The 18702-nt window shown below is 40.2% G+C and overlaps 1 protein-coding gene across 1 annotated transcript in view; it reads right to left on the reverse strand.

The window, feature by feature from the left end:
- Positions 1–6573: 6573 nt before the first annotated feature.
- PAPOLA (poly(A) polymerase alpha) overlaps positions 6574–18702 on the reverse strand; it is a 40956-nt gene continuing 28827 nt past the window's right edge. Inside the window, exons 16-22 of the mRNA XM_054970645.1 lie at positions 16571–16692; positions 15395–15537; positions 13758–13858; positions 12771–12970; positions 11193–11255; positions 10149–10223; positions 6574–8789 (exon numbers count right to left, since the gene is read on the reverse strand). Of these exons, the coding sequence (XP_054826620.1) occupies positions 8694–8789; positions 10149–10223; positions 11193–11255; positions 12771–12970; positions 13758–13858; positions 15395–15537; positions 16571–16692 (800 nt within the window). The 3' untranslated portion in view covers positions 6574–8693. The remainder of the gene's footprint in view (positions 8790–10148; positions 10224–11192; positions 11256–12770; positions 12971–13757; positions 13859–15394; positions 15538–16570; positions 16693–18702) is intronic.

Below are 18702 nucleotides of genomic sequence, written 5' to 3' on the forward strand. Positions count from 1 at the left end.
TATTTTGCATTCTTCTCCCCCTTTTTAATTTTTTTCTGCATCACAAGTTTTATTTATTCTGCTTTCGCTGATTATGGGGAAGAAGCGAAGAGCTACAGAGGACATTAATAATAATAACATTCGATTTATATACCGCCCTTCAGGACAACTTAATGCCCACTCAGACCGGTTTATAAAGTATGCCATCATCACCCCGAAACAAACACCCTGTGAGGTGGGTGGGGCTGAGAGAGCTCTTAGAAGCTGTGATTGACCCAAGGTCACCCAGCTGGCTTCAAGTGGAGGAGTGGGGAGTCAAACCTGGTTCTCCATATTAAGAGTCCTGCTGCTCTTAACCACAACACCAAACTGGCTCTAAAGCCCGCCCCCCCCCCCCAACCATTGAAAATCTAACATCTCTGGCTTTTTGGCCTTGAGCAGCAACACCGTTATAGAAACTTGCCTTAACATTTTCTCAGGCAGGTGAATTCTGTTCTCAGTACTACACTCTGCTTTTCTGTCCCCCCCTTGGCTGAGAGGCATCCCGCACACAGTCGTCCTCATTCTTATGCAGAGGGAGTAACATTCAAAAATCCAGGGAGAAAAAAGGGAGAGAATTAGGGATTCCACCTGCACCACTGTGCACTTTTCAGTCCTCTTGCTGACTCCCTGGGTGACCTTGGTCAAATTGCAACCTCTCTATCTTCCGTTACCCATCTAATATGCATCTAACTTCTACGGTCCAATATTTGTTTAGCTCCGAGGGCTGTTGTGAAGCTTAATTAATGTTTGCCAAAAGCTTTGAGATCAGATGATGGAAGGTGCTTATATAAAGTTCAAAATATGACAAAGACAATGAGCGGAGTTGGTGGCGGAGAGAGGGAAATGGCCAAGTGCCAGAACGTTCACCCGCTCGGACAAAACGACTTCTCCTATCAGGACTGCCCATATTTCAGTTTCTAGTTTATCAGTAAAAATATATACAAAGTTGTTTAAATAAAGCCTCATACATATTCAACTGTGTACAGAACCAGTTGCCAGCATTTCTTGATTTGGGAACAGAAGGCCTTGAGCAAGACAGATATTGGACCTTGAAGCTTCACCGTAAATAAAATCTACCTTCTGTAGTGTCTGTACACACCAAGAACAAATGTACAGGGGCAAACACCCAGCAAGCATAGGAGACTTTTGGATAGAACTTGCTGAGGTTTGATTTCATAGCAGACTGTGTCTTCCTTGCCTTGCTGCACCCTGGAACAACTTTGATAGAGCAAGTACATTGGAAACAATATTTTTTAACAAAATCAAGACTCACTTAGTCTGTGAAATATGACTATTTGGTTCAGTGCAGTGGTTAGTGAGTCAAACTAGGATCTGGAAGACACTTGAATCTCCTCTCCACCACGGAAGCATAGGCAGTCGCATATTGAGCCTCGGTGCAGGTGGGAGGCCCGCGTGCGCAAACATTTGCTTCATACAAAAAAAGAAATTCCATAGAAAACAAGTATTTCAGGGAAGCTTCTTTGTTTTCTCGATGCTGGCTTGTTTTCTATGTTCAGGGAATTCTGTTGCATGGAGCTACACTTGCTCCTATTTCGGTTCTGAAGTGGTACAGACAAGCTATTTCTTGTAAGTCACCGAAGGTAGATTTATACTTCTGAGTGAAATGGTAACATGAGCCTTTTAATTGCCATGTGATCAACCCAATCCAATTCAGAGCTCACCTAATGACTGATCCATTGTCCAGAGAACATCACACAGCAAAGTCCTACCCAAAGCCAACTCAGGGTGACAGAAGCGAACTGACAGCAGTGGTTCTCCCACTTACCAATCGGACTTTCCCTGCTCTAAAACCAACCTCCTTGCCCACAGTGACAAAGAAATACAGCTTGTTCAATATCAGTAGAGTAGAAGACTTTGCCAATGAGTAATGATGCTGCTCATGGTTCCAGATTTCTCGATTCTGGCATAAGCATTCTTGGAACACAACAATCCTTTCCAAGGATCTGTTCCACAAGGCTGGTGGTGACTCCCCATTGGCCTTTCCACTTTCTAAAATTTGTAACTAAAGCTTTACCTGACTCCTCCCTCTCAGAAGCCCTCCACAGCCAGCTGTGTTACAGAAGAGGAAAGGAGAACATGGTTCCCTCCATTAGACTGTTTGGCTCTCTTTTGGACTATACCTGCAGCCATCCACGGCATGAGGGGGAAACATGCAAGGCCCCTTCACTAAGTTTGCTTTTACCAGTTTGTTATTTGAGTTAGGGACATTGATGTCAAATTCTAAGGTTTGGACTATGGGTGGAACATCATCTGTATAGTAAGGGGTCAGCGACACTCTGGAGGACACATCTGCCACCCCACCAATATTATGTTTGAACACTGTGCGATATACTGCTCTTCTAGACAGACTAGCAACTTACAGAGAGTGGTGAACAAGTTCAGTGTTATCATTAGCCCCACAATACAGCTGGGGAGCTGGGGCTGAGAGGCATGGCTTACTCAAGGCCACCTGCTGAGCTCATGGAAGTCGTGGGATTCGAACCAACAGAGTGCTGATTCACATTCCAAACACTTAACCACTATTAGCAGCAGCTCTCCATGGTGATTGAACAGATGTTAAGTAAAAGCTTTGTTATCCGGCGCTCAAAAGGAATTAAATGTGCCCAATACTCATGCTTATTAGTCTCCCCACCCTGAGGAACCTGCAGTGACCAACCCCCACCCCCATGGGGAATGCCATGGTGACAGCCCCCACTCCTAGTAAGACATTTGTTAAATCAAAGCATTTAAAATCAATTGATTATTTTTTAAAAAATCAAACTATTTTTATACATTTATTCAAGGATTCCCTTCTCCAGCTTCCTAGGCAAATCTCATTCTAACCAAACCCCTTCCGGTTAAAACAACGAATCCTTTCCATTAAAAGAATCAAAGGAAAAATATTGGTCAGACTGTGCATTAATCAAAACCAGGTCAAAAGTTAGCAATGAGATTTCCCACCCTGAGTGAGTTTCTTGTATTCATAAAATTGCCTTCCAGAACATAAAGCAGATAATAAAAACCTGAGTTAAAGAGCATGCCTAAAGTAAAAGGAGTGGCAGGGTAAAGCAAAAAAGCAGGATTATGAATACCATGGCAGAACTGAAGGCTTCCACATAGCTAAGAGCTTTGGCACAGCGCCTAAGCAGGGCCAGTTCTTGGTTGGGGTCTGCATTGTTGACTGTGAAGGGAATAACATGGCCTGTCGCTCATGGGGAGCAACTCTCTTCCAACTGTCTCTTTTGAACATTAACCTCATCAATCTCTTCATTAACAACTTCACCACAGACTGAGAATGGAAAGCGACCAATGCTTTTGCCAAAATTTCTGGGAAGTGCATGTTATACGAGGCACTCATTGAGTGGAGGTGGCTAGATCCAGAGACATGCACCATCAGAATGCACGACTATTTTAAGACTGATCCTCCTCAGTGCAACGGGTGAAAACATGGAAATTCCACAATGGAAAAGGAACTAGAATGAATCATTTATGATTCTGCGCAAGAAGCGGGCGACTTCCCAAGACTGCTATATGACACCCTCCCCAGAAAGGCATACACTGGCACACAAGAAAATACTGACAGCAAAGTCAAAAGAAGGTCCAAAACTTTATGTAAAACTCATTGGGGATGTTCTATTAATTTCAGAGGAATGTATTTATTAGTTTGACAGACACCTACTACAAACCCTTTTGGCAAGCCACAGAAGGCCCTTCTGCCCCAACAGGGCGTATTAAACTACTGTTGAGCCTCACTGGCTTTGCCCTCAGATCTTCGGGCTGATGGCAAGCGTAATGCCATATAACAAATAGTTTTCAATTTATTTTGTAGCATTTGACAGTTAAAGAGTTGAAGAAAACTGCTGCATTATATGTACCCCAACATTCACAATTCTCAAGACTTAGAATCAAATTACTGCAAATATTACTAGAGGTATACATGTTAGCTGCAGCTTTGTGGCAAACTTCACTGAGACTGCAGCAATGGAAAAGTTTCCCAACTTAGCATCGCCCTGCTTAAGGCTCAGGCATACTACTGGAATTGCTTTATGTTAAGAGAAAAAAAGGTAAGGAATCTGAGCAGAGCCTAACTAGCCACTGATACCCAGGTCCAGAATAGATGTGACAGCGCCCCCATTTTGACCTGCTCCTTCTATCACCTCACTTTATGGCTGCAGTCAGCATTTTAAATAAAACAAGTATGAAATGTTGCCAGACTCCCTCACACACCTCATTCCTTCTCCCTCCATTCTTACATACAGATGAAATTCCACCAGTTAGAAACAAATTGTGGCAACTCGGGATACATGAAATGAAGGGGTTATTCTCTGCATGCATCACAGTTAATCCAGGTTAAGAATCCAGGATTGAGGGTAGGGGGCTATCATCATTTTAACCTGTGTATCTTCATGTGTATGTTATGGGTAGTCAAGAGGTATACCACAGGAGAGGTTTGTATACATTTTAACAGTGGTTACATTCGCCAGCTGAATGCAGCCTGTCTCTACTTACATAAATATTACTTTTATAAGCCTCAGCATCTTCAATATTTTCTAATTTTCCTCTTTTCTAATTATAGCTTAAAAACTCTTCTCTGGGTACAAATTCTTATTTAAAAACAGTAATTTAATAGATGCTATGTCTCTGCAGACTAATTAATGCACAGCTTTGCATCCGTCACAAAATAATTTTATTTGAATTGTTTCTCTCTTTGTCTTTAAAGTTCATTTTGTTATATATTTATTGAAACATGCAGGGAATTCTTAATGTACTTAAATTAAAATCATTTCCCTGTAGTGCTGAATACATGGCCAGGATAACATGGAAAGAAAAAGGAATCTAGACAGCCAAGCAGACCTAATCCTCCCATTTTTATAAAAAGTACCAAATATTGCAGAATTTAGAACCAACAGTTTGACATGCCTAAACATCATTTTAAAGCCATTAGGAGCTTAAATATCAACCTAAACAGATGGGACATCCAGCAGTGGTTCATTGCCTTATCTTTTCATAACAAGGCACAGACTCTGAAGTTTGATATCAAAGTTAGCACTATTCTTTTGGTGATGATAGTGGCAGATGTTTGATGCCTATAGATTTCAAAAACTAGTTTGAACCTTGCAGACTTCTCAAATTGCATCTGCTTCCATCAAACTTGCGACGCACCATTTCTGCCGAATATCAAAATAATGCTTTAAAGATGATTAAAGCAAACTAAAGTAATTAATACTGTTGTATGCTGTAGCATTTTTCTAAAGAAAAACTAGTAAACACACATCCGAGCAAGTTTACTTAGGAAAGCAAAATAAGTATACATTTCAGTTCAATATTTAGAGATGGAATCTATACAAATTGGCTGTTTCAAAATAAATTTACAGAGGAGCATGTTCTGTACTAGACTGTAAAACATTAATATGTGTGCATATTCTAAGGGGGTACACTAAGAAACATTCATGGGGGTTGAGAGTCTATTTAAATTAAAAACATTCTGAGTGGAAAGCAGAAACCAAAGGATCTTTCCATGCACCGAGGTTTCTGCAGCACTTACAGCCTGCTGTGTTTCCCACCCAAACTTTCAAAGAGGCAATCTGGAGTAATTTCTAATGCAGCAAGGAGTTTTGTATATGAAGAAATCCAGAGTACTGGGACATTCACGCAGAATTCTTGGGACCTAGGCCACTTTTTAAATAAAGAGTAACAACTGAGTGATTTGGAAGAACTTTTAATAAATCGATCATAGAAATACTAGCATAACGTGAGCTGTAACTGAACTCGGAAGAGGCTGATATATTGGCACATTGATTAAAGGCTCAATTTTAAGGTTACTCAGTGGTGAAGTGAAATGATTGTCAAAACCAAAATGACTTTACATGGAAGAGTTGCTGTTTGATTATGAACCATAGGCCAATGGATAGATAGTAATATAGGGGTGCTGATAGTTCTTTGTTATCATTTTTTCAAGTTTTAACCACAAAGAAAGAAACAGTGCCATCTGCTGGTAAGAAAATTAAAGGAGTACTTTTCAGAAGCAGATGCACATGCAGGCCCGTTAATTTCAGCAAGCCTTTTGCTTTTAGGTTGAGCCCAAAAGCTTGCTTGGGTTTTCTATGGCCTTAAGATCAGCTGCAGCCCTTTCTCATTCATCCAAATTATTTCCCCCTAATTCCACTATTCAAGTTCAAGTCAGGCGCAATATATTACTATGAAATGGGCACACTATTAGCAGTTGGGTTCTTGTATACTGTATCATTTCATTTCGCTTCTAGCATGAAACTTATAGCAGCATAAATAGGACGTCTTCTACCATTCCAGGCACTGATCATACTCAGACCAGTTTGGCTTCTGCAAGCAAATAACTCAATAGCAAAGTAGATCAGAAAATAGCAATTCACAGTTTTTCTTTAAGACTTGTGGTTAATCGATACTTCAATATTGAATTATATTTGACGTGTTGGCATTTTTAAATGTAGTTCTCACAACTAGGCGCAAACGGTTCATTTGTTCATTTTCAGGCACTGCTACTTTAAACATCTGAAAGAAGCCAAGCAACTGTGGGATTGTGCTGTTTTTTTTATTGTTTTCCATGGAGAAATACATTATCTGTTTACAAAATAGCTCTTGAAAAATACAAGGAGTACAGATACTATAAAACAAAGCAACTCCAGTCATGAGACACCTACGTACATCATGCGAAAGCAACAGTCTGATCTCCAGGTTATGAAAACTAGAATTAAAAAGTCACTATACAGAAAAGATTCCAAGTTTCCAGCTTGGCAAAACTTGGCTTGCAGATACATGAAACGTTTAATAAAATGGAAAAAAAAAAAAGGATTTCCTGATGTGTAAACAAAACGAGACTAAATCTGTGCCTGGCAAGTTCGATCTATAGTCCATAGCTACACAAAATACACAGACAGCTTGTACACTTCAATTGTTAGTTAATCCTTTTGGACTGGGTGGCAGGTGAGAACAGGAAGGAGAGGGAGAGGTGCAGGGCCATGTTCAGTGGGGTGAAAGGTTAGACCACAGGAGGCTGTATCGGGCTAGGGCAAGAATTTTGTATACTAGACATTGTAGACAAGAGGGCAGAAAATAAAAATCTTGGTTACTGCACAGCTGGAGAGGTAGGGGGATAAGTTACAATTGACTTTGGAAAATTAACTTATAGGGAAGGGGGAAAGAGCAAGTAATTTTACTTTAACATGGAAATGCACATGTAGGAGGATTTGAGCACAATGCAGGGAAGGAAGTTATCAAACATGCTGATCAGAAAATATGGGAAGGGCAATTTACCCATCCCACTTAATTTTTGATTGAATCTAAGTTAACATGTAGTTTATTTATCCATTTTTGAGATCACTGGCATTCCTCACGTTCTGCAGCTGAGTCATGAAAGATTTTCATTTCTTTTACACAAAGTAGCTGCTAATCATTTTGATAGCTCTACAGAACAAAACAAAGACACCCGGGGCTAAGGAGAGCTTATCGGATCTTTTAAGTGCCTGCTAGAAATGTGATTTAAAAAAATTAAACACTCAGAATGTAAAACTACTTTCAGATGAGCTACCTAAAAAATAAAAACTGTTAAAATCCTAGGGTAGAGATCTGCCTTCATATTTAAAATCTGAGATGTTCATTAATGCAGACAAGACTTTTATGGAGTGTACAAAACTCTTATATTTAGTGATGAAAGGCCATCAAGACAGGCATTCTGCTTCTTCACAGGCACACTTTATTCACTCAGTTTCAGTTAAGGGAAAAAACATGGCGTTTGTCTTAGGGCCATGAAGTTACAGGGCTTATGTAACCATCATGACCAAGTAAAAAATAATACCAACATTCAACTGAAATTAGTCCAATTTTGTGCATACAAACTGAAAAAACAAGGCAAATGCAAGGTTTTTTTCCCCTCCAAGAATATGGTAACAGGATGAGAACAAAGAGGAGTTCTGATTAGCTCAAAGGAAAAAAAAATTATTTGCTTTTTGATAGCTGATTTGCATACACCATAAAATAATCTGATAAATAAAAGTAGACCACTTCTTAATCATGCCCTATCAAATACCCAATATTTGTTTTCTCAAAACTCGTAACCTCAAGGTTTGACATTTTCTTTTAAAGGTTTACTGCTGTTTAATGGTAACTGAGCAAGATATAGTGCACACTTTCTTTACCTTCAGTACACAATATATCAGGCCTTTTTCTAATTTGAAGGTCACCAATATTGAAGAATCTCTTCAATAAAAATAAAATCTATCAAGCCGAAGCGCTAAAATTAGTCATATTCCAATAAAAAAGTACATAAAAGTGCATTTAAGGGATTCTTTTGCCAGTTTTATCTCCATTTTGTTTTTCCTTTCCAAACGATGCATCAACATAAACCCAATCAGTAAGTCAAATATGGCTAGAAATAGTATTCCCATTCCTTTTTAAAGGCAGTAATCCTTGGAAGTATTTAATGCAACTGTTGCTAACACATTAACAGTACTCCTGGCTTTCACATACTAACCTGGATGTCCAGATCAAGTAATTATAGCCCAGCAAGGGAAGTGCACAAAATATACCCAAATCCATCTGTGTTCACATTCTCGTCTTGCACCCTCTGTTCTCCATTCAGCGTTAGAAGACAACGGGTTGAATTGGCAGATACTGTTTATGGACCCCTGAGGTTTGTTTTACCGATTCAATCTTAGTTTTATTGAATTTTTGATAACCGGAATAGGATTTGCAGGGAGAGCAGGGATATCTGAAAGGTCTGTACTGGGCATTTTCTGAGAGAGAAGAGAAAGAAGTGTTAGGCTGGTTACATAAAAATGTCAATTAGGAATATGCAAGAGAACAAGCAGAAGCCTATCACATTTCTTATTCCAACAGTTTTCCCATGACAAGCACTGGTTCAGTCACAGAATAAGCCATGCTTCTTTACTAGGGGATGCAGGCATGGCTCCGGTAATAAAGATTAGGTAATGTTTACAGGAACTACTAGAACTCCTCTGCCAATGGCAATTAAGATACTGTAAGACATTACATTTAAAGGCAATTGTTGGTACCTATGGGTGGTTTATTTGGACCTGGCTGACTATGCCCCCCCACCCCCAATACATGTGCAGAATTGTGAGACCCTTTCTCCTCCTCATCTAATGCCTCTTCTATTTCCAATGACACAAGACATCCCAGACATTCAAATGTACAATGTCTGAACAGGGCACACATATGCACACACTATCCAACTCATGTTGGATGACAGTTGGAATGAGTCCGCTCGCGGAGAGGGCGGAACACAAATCTGAAATAAATAAAATGAAATAAATAAATGTAGACCCCAATCATAAAACAGGCATTGTGGATAAAACTCAGGAATCTTAAAGCACACTTCATTCATAGCTGGAAGAAGTAACTGAAAATTAGTTTTAATACTAGCACCGCAAATATTTCTTTTGATTGCCCCAAGTGTCTGTGAAAACCCACTGTCTACCATGGTAGCACTGCAATTTGAAAAAAATATCACCAGGATAAGTTCTTTCTCCCATGAATAAACCATACTGAGATATTTAGGACTGTTATTACACAGTCAGCGGGAACTGCAATATTAACTATCCAAAAGAGCAAGCAGCAGCATGTGGCAGAACTCAGAAGTACCCAACTGCAGAGACTACAAGGGCAACTGATTCTGGGGAAAGAATTATTAGATTAGGCTTCTGTATGGTAGACTCGGCAGGCATAGGCCCCCTTTCCGATGTTATATCCCATGACCATGAGGTAAGGGTCCAATGTAGCTCCACCGGCCCAACAGGATTTTGCGTAGGGCATGAAAGCCCTACACAGCTGGCAGTTCAAGCAAACAGGGCTTCTGCGGCTTAAGTGAGTGACCCTATTTGGTGCCTCTTCCAACTGTCATCCTAGTTTGCAAGAAATGCCCGTACAAATTTACCCTTCGGAAGTGTGGCATCCCCACCATTAAGATGCCTAGTCAGGCTGGATAAGCCACATTACATGCTGGGATGAACACATGAAAGCACAAGCACAGATGCATACATCAAACACAGGCATCATAGTGTATCCGTGAGCTCCGTAAGGCCTGCAGTTACGCCATTAACAACTGCAAAATCCCAAATGCAACAACTTGTTACCTGAGGAGCTTGCAGAGATACTGTCTGAAGAGATTCAGTTTGAGAAGCAGTATCCAATTCTGTATCAAGTAGGTCCTGAAAGATGGGAACAAAAAGTCACCGGCTACCTCAAATGTACTAATGTCAGCACTATCCAAGTAGAACCCCACATTTTCACTATGAGTTGCCTACTGCTTGCCACTGCGTGATCAATCGTATTTGCACAGGTACAAGCAGATACCTGCAGCTACAAAGTTTCCCCTACATTTAGTAGATTACTTCACTTCTTGACTGTCACACTGCCTTTTCAGTGGAGAGGATATACACACGGCTATTGGAGAGACAGTTCAGCTGTAAATCTGACAGTAAACTCCAGTACAACACACTCTTTGGCTAATTTTTATATTCTGCTATACACCATAATATGCAAGTTAAAAAAATTAGATTTATACTAGAATCGTGCTCCAAAGACAAAGATTATTTCCAATTGGCACACATTTCAGGAATGCTTCGCATTTTCTAGGGATCTGTTCATACTGGTAGGATATGGGTCAAACACTGTGCAGACACGACACATTCATGTAACACAGACACTTCCACAAATCACAAACCCTTTGTTAGTTTAGACCTCAAGAAAGGACAGGCAATGGAAAAATATAGAAATACCACATATGGCCTTTGACTAATATGCTTAAGCACTGTTTTAGAATTATCCAATAATTATCAAATAATTATAATCCTTATAAAGGCTACTTAGTCACAATCCATCAACATGCTGTGCACACCCTTAAAAATAAAGTCTTTCAATCACCTCCTGAATTTGGAGAACTGTGTGTGGGCAACCAGAGTTGCCAGAATTGCAATTTGTACATTTTTTTTTTTTAAAAAAACACTGTTGCGTTCAGGCAGATTCACACATGCAGTTTTGGGCCTCTTGTTTGCATTTCATAAGGAAAGTGGTAATATTAGCTATCAGCATTTAGTTCTTTGGAGAACAAGGTCATAAGACACTGGCAAAAAGCAGGGAAGCCTCACAATGTCATCCAGAGTACTAATGAAGTTTACCTTGGTTTCCATTTTCTCATGATCACTCATATCAAGACAACTGGCATCGTCATTCACATCATCCTGTTACAAAACAAATACACAATATTGGATCAGGATACAGCAACAGTTCTATCATCTGGTTTAATCTAAATACATAAATTTAGTAACTCTACAGAATATAGAACTTCAGTGTCTTCAGATACAGATTTTTCAAGGGCAACAGATAGAAGCCCAAGTAAGTGCTTTTTCCTCAACTGGCTGCAGATGGTAGACAAAGGAGCATCATAGCTCAGCACCACAAGTTCCAGAACCAATTTCACAGGCACCTGATAACTACCCTAGCTTCAATTTTCCCCACAAACCTTAACTGTTCTATTTCAGAGCCATTCCAGACACAAAAAAGTTGTTAGCTATTATTCCATTGTACATAGTGGTCCTGATAATGACAGTCAATTTTTATTATACTTGTTCACCAACCTGAGTGTCCTTGAGGAGTGGAATAACATCAAGTAAATATACTTCAACTAAAAATGTTGAAGACTCCCTAGACCATTTTATGATTCTGAGAGCCCTATCTTTAGACCCACAATGAAGCTTTAGACTGAGAATCAATACCCTTATTTGCTTGTATTTGTAACAGATCAGCATTCCAATATTTAGGTGGCAAGATAATCAGGCAGCTACTGCCCAGTAACAGAAACAAATAGCACCCCTAAATATACCATGCTGTGTCAAATGTGGCCTGTTAAGAATAACACTCTGAAGTGCTTTGCTGTTAAAATAAAGCATGACCTCAGTTGGTACAGAACAGGTTCAGCAAAGCATGACTAAGAGGAGCCCATGTTCAGCAGCCCCCCAGGTTTTAAAATATATAATTTAAGCTCCTCTCTCCTGATAGGGGTTCCTAGCATCTGATGATTCAGAGGATGACAGTTTATCAGGGAACTGTCTGCGACCTTAATAAGGGCTCCACTTTTCCCCCCAAGTTTTCTTTTAAAGTACTTGAAGCTTTTAGCTCTAGCGGGTTTATACAGGGGGGGGGGGGGTAAGCAGTTACAAGTCTCAGAAAGATTCAGACTGTGTACAGACAATATGAATATGACTTGCTAAACAGCAACACCAATCTGCACACTTCTACAATCTTCATCAACAAAAGCTTGACAAAACTGAAACTATCGTACTTTGGTCACATCATGAGAAGATAAAGTTCTCTGGAGAAGTCAATCGTGCTAGGAAAAGTGGAAGGCAGTAGAAAAGAGGGAAGACCTAAAACAAGATGGCTTGACTCAATAAAAGAAGCCACGTCCTCCAGTTTGCAAGATCTGAGCACGTCTGTTAATGATAGGACGTTCTGGAGGTCTTTCATTCATAGGGCCAACATAGATCGGAGGTGACTTGACGGCACATAACCTTCACCTGCTGAAATGTCCATTTAACTTCTCATGGAAAAAAATGCAATGCACAATCCTATGTAACCTTGGAACTGATCTGGTGCGAGCCCATTAAAGCTCTTTTGTTGGCAGCACTGAAGAATCAGAGCTACAGAACTGGTCAAACTTCTTGACTATACCAAGATTGAGACAGTGAACAAAATACCTGTTCAGTTTTAATTCTTTTGGGAGACTCTTCTTTATGAGGAGACGATGTCCTCTTCAGGCTATTTGTTGCAGTGTTTCCTGAAGGTCTTGGTGACTGGTTTAGCAGACGAGTTGAAGGAACTCTAGGGATGGTAGGCTTTGGTGGTGGAGAGATGGCTGGCTGTGTGGCAGTTTGAGGAATGCTTTCACTTGAAGTACCTAGGAATTAATTTCAACAATCAGATTACCCATGATTGCATATCGTTCAGCCTCTAGTTCCACAAGTAGAATTGAGTGTGCTGCACTGACAAATTGAAATCCTGTAGTCAAGCCACCCAAGCTCTGTGTTAAAATTCTGCCATGTATAAATTAAGCAAAAAGAGCAAATTTGCATGCTTTCTTATTTTGAAGAATTTATTCCAGCTTTTGTCAGTCAGTGAGAGGAACAAACACTCCACTGAAAATTTATATTGTTGGCATAACTACAGAATCCTCTAACATTACTCCACGAGTAGCTTGTTGGTTATACCGTCAAGGGTTAAGAAGTCACACCACATCCCCTATACTAAAATGTTTGCCAATATATAACAGGTCAAATAACTAGTATTTATATAGCACTTAAAATACATTAGCACAATAATATTGCTGTCAGCGTTGCAGATTGAGAGGGGCAGAGACCAAGGCTGAGAAACTTATTATCCAAAATTGTATTCTGAATTATTTTCAAGGTAGGCTGCTCTTTGTGCTCACTGAATAATCTGAACTTTGCTGCAGAGGCAACGTCTACAGTCCCTCATTCTTCACGTGAATCTTTTAAAAATGACTACTCAAACCAATTTGACTAATTTCATCAACACGCCAACATGTCACAGTACCATATATTGCAAAAGTACATGCTGGTCCTTCAAGGCAAGAGGAAAAGAATGCACAATACTATAAGAAACGTTTCTGCAACAGATCAACAGTTTAGAAAGGTGTTATTTGCAAAAGAGAACGATTATCCTACCCCCTGAGCTTTCACTGGAATTTGTTTGTGGCACACTGACTTCAGAAGTCTGCACACTGGTCACAGATGCTGCCGTCACAGCTGGAGCAGGACTGCTTCTGCTAAAGTGGTAAGAAGAACAAAAGTATATGCTCATGAATGTTAACAAGCCTGCATCAAACTCAACAAGTCCAGATCAAACACATCAACCAAACACAGTTCACTAGCTGTGTGTGGCAGCCCCCACTCTGGGGTGTGATTAAATCCTCCTGGGCTGTTTATCAAGTGGCACTCCATGTACAACTATTATCTGAAAAAAGGTAAGCAGCCACATGAGATGTGGCATCTTTAGTGGTGGTGCCTTGATTATGGAAACCCTCACTACAGACCCACTGCGATACATTCTGGATGCCTGTTGAAAGTGTATGCCTTTAATCCAGGGTCTCTCTGTTGGGGAGTGCTTTTAACACGATATACACATGCAACTATTTTACGCTGCCACTTTAAACTTTTTGTTAACATTTAAATTGTTTGTAAGCTGTTCTAAGTGCCTTTGTTGGAGAGAGGAGGAGGATAGAAACAACTAAAGTATTTTGAAAGTCCCAACACAGGGCTGATGACCTGCATTCAATAATAATAATAAAAATAGTAATATTAGATTTATATACTGCCCTTCAGGACAACTTAATGCCCACTCAGAGCAGTTTACGAAGTTTGTCATTATTATCCCCACAACAAAACACCCTGTGAGGTGGGTGGGGCTGAGAGAGCTCCAACGAACTGTGACTAGCCCAAGATCACCCAGCTGGCTTCAAGTGGGGAATCAAACCCGGCTCTCCAGATTAGAGTCCCGCACTCTTAACCACTATACCAAACTGGCTCTCAGTGGATTGCAGTTTGCATAGGCCGTAACTGAAATACCGACACATAGTTAAGGTTAATTCACCATAGTGCAGCAGTCTGATCAAACACTAGCATAGACAACTACACTGGCATCATACACTGTGCAAGCTTTTGAGTTCACCGGAGCCCTTCACCAGAGCGGATGTTAACAAAAGGTAGATGGCAGAATTCTCTGGTCATGATCTTAAGATTTTATCTTACAAAATTGGGTGCAGTCTTGAGTACAGAGGAAAAGAATATCAATGAAAGGCAAAGCTTCCTGCACCTAACTACTTCAAGTGCAAATTAACTTCAGAGGGGTCTCAATGTTCATCCCACTGAAACGGATGTCTTCTAATAACTTTTCCTAACACGTATCTATATCCTGTAAATATCTATTCTTGTGTTTAATCATCTAGGGAAGATTTCATGCTTTAGTGTCTTGGAACAGAAGTCAAGAATTCAGAATGAAGTTTTAAGGATTTCTGATGAAAGAATTCATTTTACAGGACTACATGATAGACCTAATGCCCCACACTTTTTATCTACTTTCTTCAATTACCTTGTTTTAATTCAAAGAGGGGTTCCTTTGTTTTAAACAGGAAGGTGGTAGTGATTCTACTCAAGACTAATGGACATCACCTCCATTTACCCATTTCAGCTTTTCAAGTGACCTATCTGACCAAGGCTCGACTCTAAGGCAGGAATGAGGGAACTCCTCAGCTTTAGCAATGTGCACGATAAGCAATGTCAAGGTTAACACTGGAAATGCTTACCCCTGAGAACTGCCGGAACTATTTAGTGGACTTGTCTTCATAGCATTTGTAGGAGAAGGCACAGACGTGCTGTTATCGCTATCCATAGATAAGTCTAGACTGCTGTCGTTCAGCGCTGTCAACCTGACCCCTTCTGTTGAATGCTGCAACCAGAGACAATTACACAAGCTATTCATCATATTAAGGATTCAGAAGCAATGAAGAAGGCAGTACCTAAGGATCCCTCCCAGAAGGCAACATGGAAAGCGATGTGTACGCTGTGCTATCACTTTAAGAGTCAATGGTAGATTACTAGGATTCACCACTCACTGCACTGTTGGGTAGAAAGTAATTTCTGAACTAGGGTATGTTTTTATTTGAACGTGGTATCTTCCTGGCATCACACACACAGAGCATGCTTTGAATGTAAGGGAAACATAAAATTTAAATACTCATGGTAAACTTGGATCAGATATCATTTTTCACTGGTATGATGGGGTGTAGCAGGGATATTTGCAAAGTCCCAAGTTTCTTACTGGATTGAGATTTTTCCACGGTAGTCAAACACTGCAACAGGGTCAGTATTCTAACCCTGACTGAAATAAACTTAAATTTTTGTGAAATAGTTCATGGACCAGCAAGATGCTACATATTTATCCTCCCTTGCTTCTTGCCTTGTCTACTACAATACTTGTCTCCAAACTTCGCGACAAATATAATCTGGGAGAACTCCCACAACCACCACAATTTATACTTTCCGACAACTTCAAAGAGTCTCATTAATTCAGAAGGCTAGCTAAAGCAAATCAGAGAATTGCTGCATAACACCAAAGCCACTCAATAGATGTTTGAACCAGCTTCTCCATTAATGCCTCTAAATTTAATACTGTTCCTTTTAATGCTTGCCAGCTGTTTAAAATTCCAACTTGCACAAAATATTAAATCCTTTAACAATTCTGAATCATTAACAAAGCTACCAGTCAAAGACAATACTTTCCAGGAGTCAGATCACAGGAGCCGGCCCCCTGCCCCAACTCCTTAAGAGAATCTGGGCTCTTGTGCCATTCTGACGAGTAAGAATATTTTTGTAGCAAGCAAGTTTATTTCTATTTCTAGATATGAACCAGGAGAATATTTTCCTCACTTGTATTTCAGCGTAACACATGCTATATTTATCAAGTTAATTTGCAGCATTACCTTTTTCTTTTTCTGAAGCACATGACTAGGTAGCAGTTGGTGAAGTTGCCTTCTTTTAACATGCATTGCAGCAATTTTCATATCCATCTCAAACATCTTGCTGTTTATTGCTTGCCTATAAACTACATAATTAGAAGAACATTAAAACATTTTACATTTGTGGGAAAGCCATTAGGTGCCCTGAAAACGATCTGCGTTCCTGATATGCTTGTTTGAAAGGAAAAATGCATTTTTTTTAAAATCTCAAGAAATACACTACATCCCAAAAATGTATTATCTCTTGAAAGACATGTGAAGATCTGTTATATTTTGACTCAAGCACAACATTTCTCCTGAGATGTCAAAGAGGAGGGAGGCTTCACTTCTCTCCCTGGCAAAAAGAGAGCTCCATAAATCTGCTCACCCAGCCATCAGGTTGACAGGGTTTTTGCTGCAAGTTAAACAGAGCTCAACAAAATCTTGCTAGAAAGTCGGTCTCTGGAACCTCTGAGCTTCCTCAAACTGGCCTCTAGAGAGATGGCATATAAGCACCGTAAAAGCCAGCATGATGTAGTGGTTAAAGTATTAGACTGAGTCTTGGAAGGCCAAGGTCCAAACCTCCACTCTGGTATGCAAACTTTCTCAGCCTAGTTCACAGAATGATAGGTACTGGGAGGATAAAATGGAAGATGGAACAAATGACATTGTAAGCTGCTTAGAGTCTCCATTGAGGAGAAAAGCAGAGTATAAACATCTGAACTAAAAAAAAGGAGAAACATTCCTTGATAGGAAAGAAGGGGAACGTTCTGCATGGGACCTCTATGCTTTGGCTCCTCTGGCTGCTCCAGACCCACTTACCAGCACCACCCATCAAACATACTCCCTCCTCCAACTTTTCTCCGACATAAGCCATAGCATCTACTGCCTAAGTTTTCTGAAGATTGGCCCTCCTAAGTAGTAAGGGTGTAAATCAGGACTGGGTCAAAGAAAGGATTGACAGGAAAGAGAAACTGCCCTGTAAAAATTCCAAAGCAAAAAGAGCACTATGGAAAAAATTTATTTGCCTGCTTCTCTGTAGTTTTGGCATTTGGGAATGACAAACTTTCTCAACAACACACAAAGTTGGTGAGGATCATTATTTGACAGAATGTTGACAAAATGACAACCACCTTAAGATAATGCTAAGGACAAAATTCCCAGCTTGCTAGGAATTTTCCAAAGAGGAGCTTCTGGCAGAGTATAAACAAGATTAAGGACCTGATTTTGGCAAAGTGACAAGCTCCCATTATGTTCTCCACTGCAGCAACCAATCAGAAACTGCATCCCTGAGGCTGCAGAAAGCCAGTGTGATGCAGGAGGGTATCATACTGCACATTTACCACCTGGGCTCAGATTTGTGTTCAACCTGGAAACTCCCTGGGTGGTCTCAGGCAAATCTCTACTGCTCAGCCTAAGCTATATCGGGACTGTGACAAGGGCATGGGGTTATCCAATGTATACCGTCCTAAGGTAATGAGCAGAGGATACAGCCATGATCAAAAATCCACAACTACACTTTTTGCTCCTCACACTGTCAACTGGACATGCTGCACCATAGAAGAAGGGCCCTCGGAGGGGAAAAGGGGTAAATATAATTCTTAGAGGCCTTAGCAATGAAGATTTTGGGAGGTATGCCAATGCTGCATGAAGAGGAAGCCCTTACGCCAAACCAGGAGAGGGTGTTTCCCATTGTAAGAAAGCTGACCATGGCTGATTCCGCACATGTTGGATAATGCACTTTCAATCCTCTTTATAGATTGATAAAGTGCATTGAAAGTGCATTATCCAACGTGTGCAGAATCAACCCATATGTCTCTATACTACCCAAATATTAGCATACTTGCCTAATTACTGATGAATGGAAAGAAGTATTAATATCCAGGTAAAGACCTAACACAAAACCAGAAAGTCTTCCCATCCTTTGCAAAAGTCCAAGAAACATGCCCTCAAGGGGCATTATGCAAATAGTTCTTTTAGCAGAATCCAGGCCAAAACACCACAGAACGTCAGTAATATAAGATGTGCTGGACTCAGGGAAAGATGGTCTCATAATAACTCGAGTCATTTAAATGAGGGCCTAAAGATTTGAGACATTTAAGCCATTATACCACCCC

The sequence above is a fragment of the Eublepharis macularius genome, chromosome 2 (genome assembly GCF_028583425.1).
Source record: "Eublepharis macularius isolate TG4126 chromosome 2, MPM_Emac_v1.0, whole genome shotgun sequence".
In the NCBI taxonomy this organism is placed as follows: Eukaryota; Metazoa; Chordata; class Lepidosauria; order Squamata; family Eublepharidae; genus Eublepharis; species Eublepharis macularius.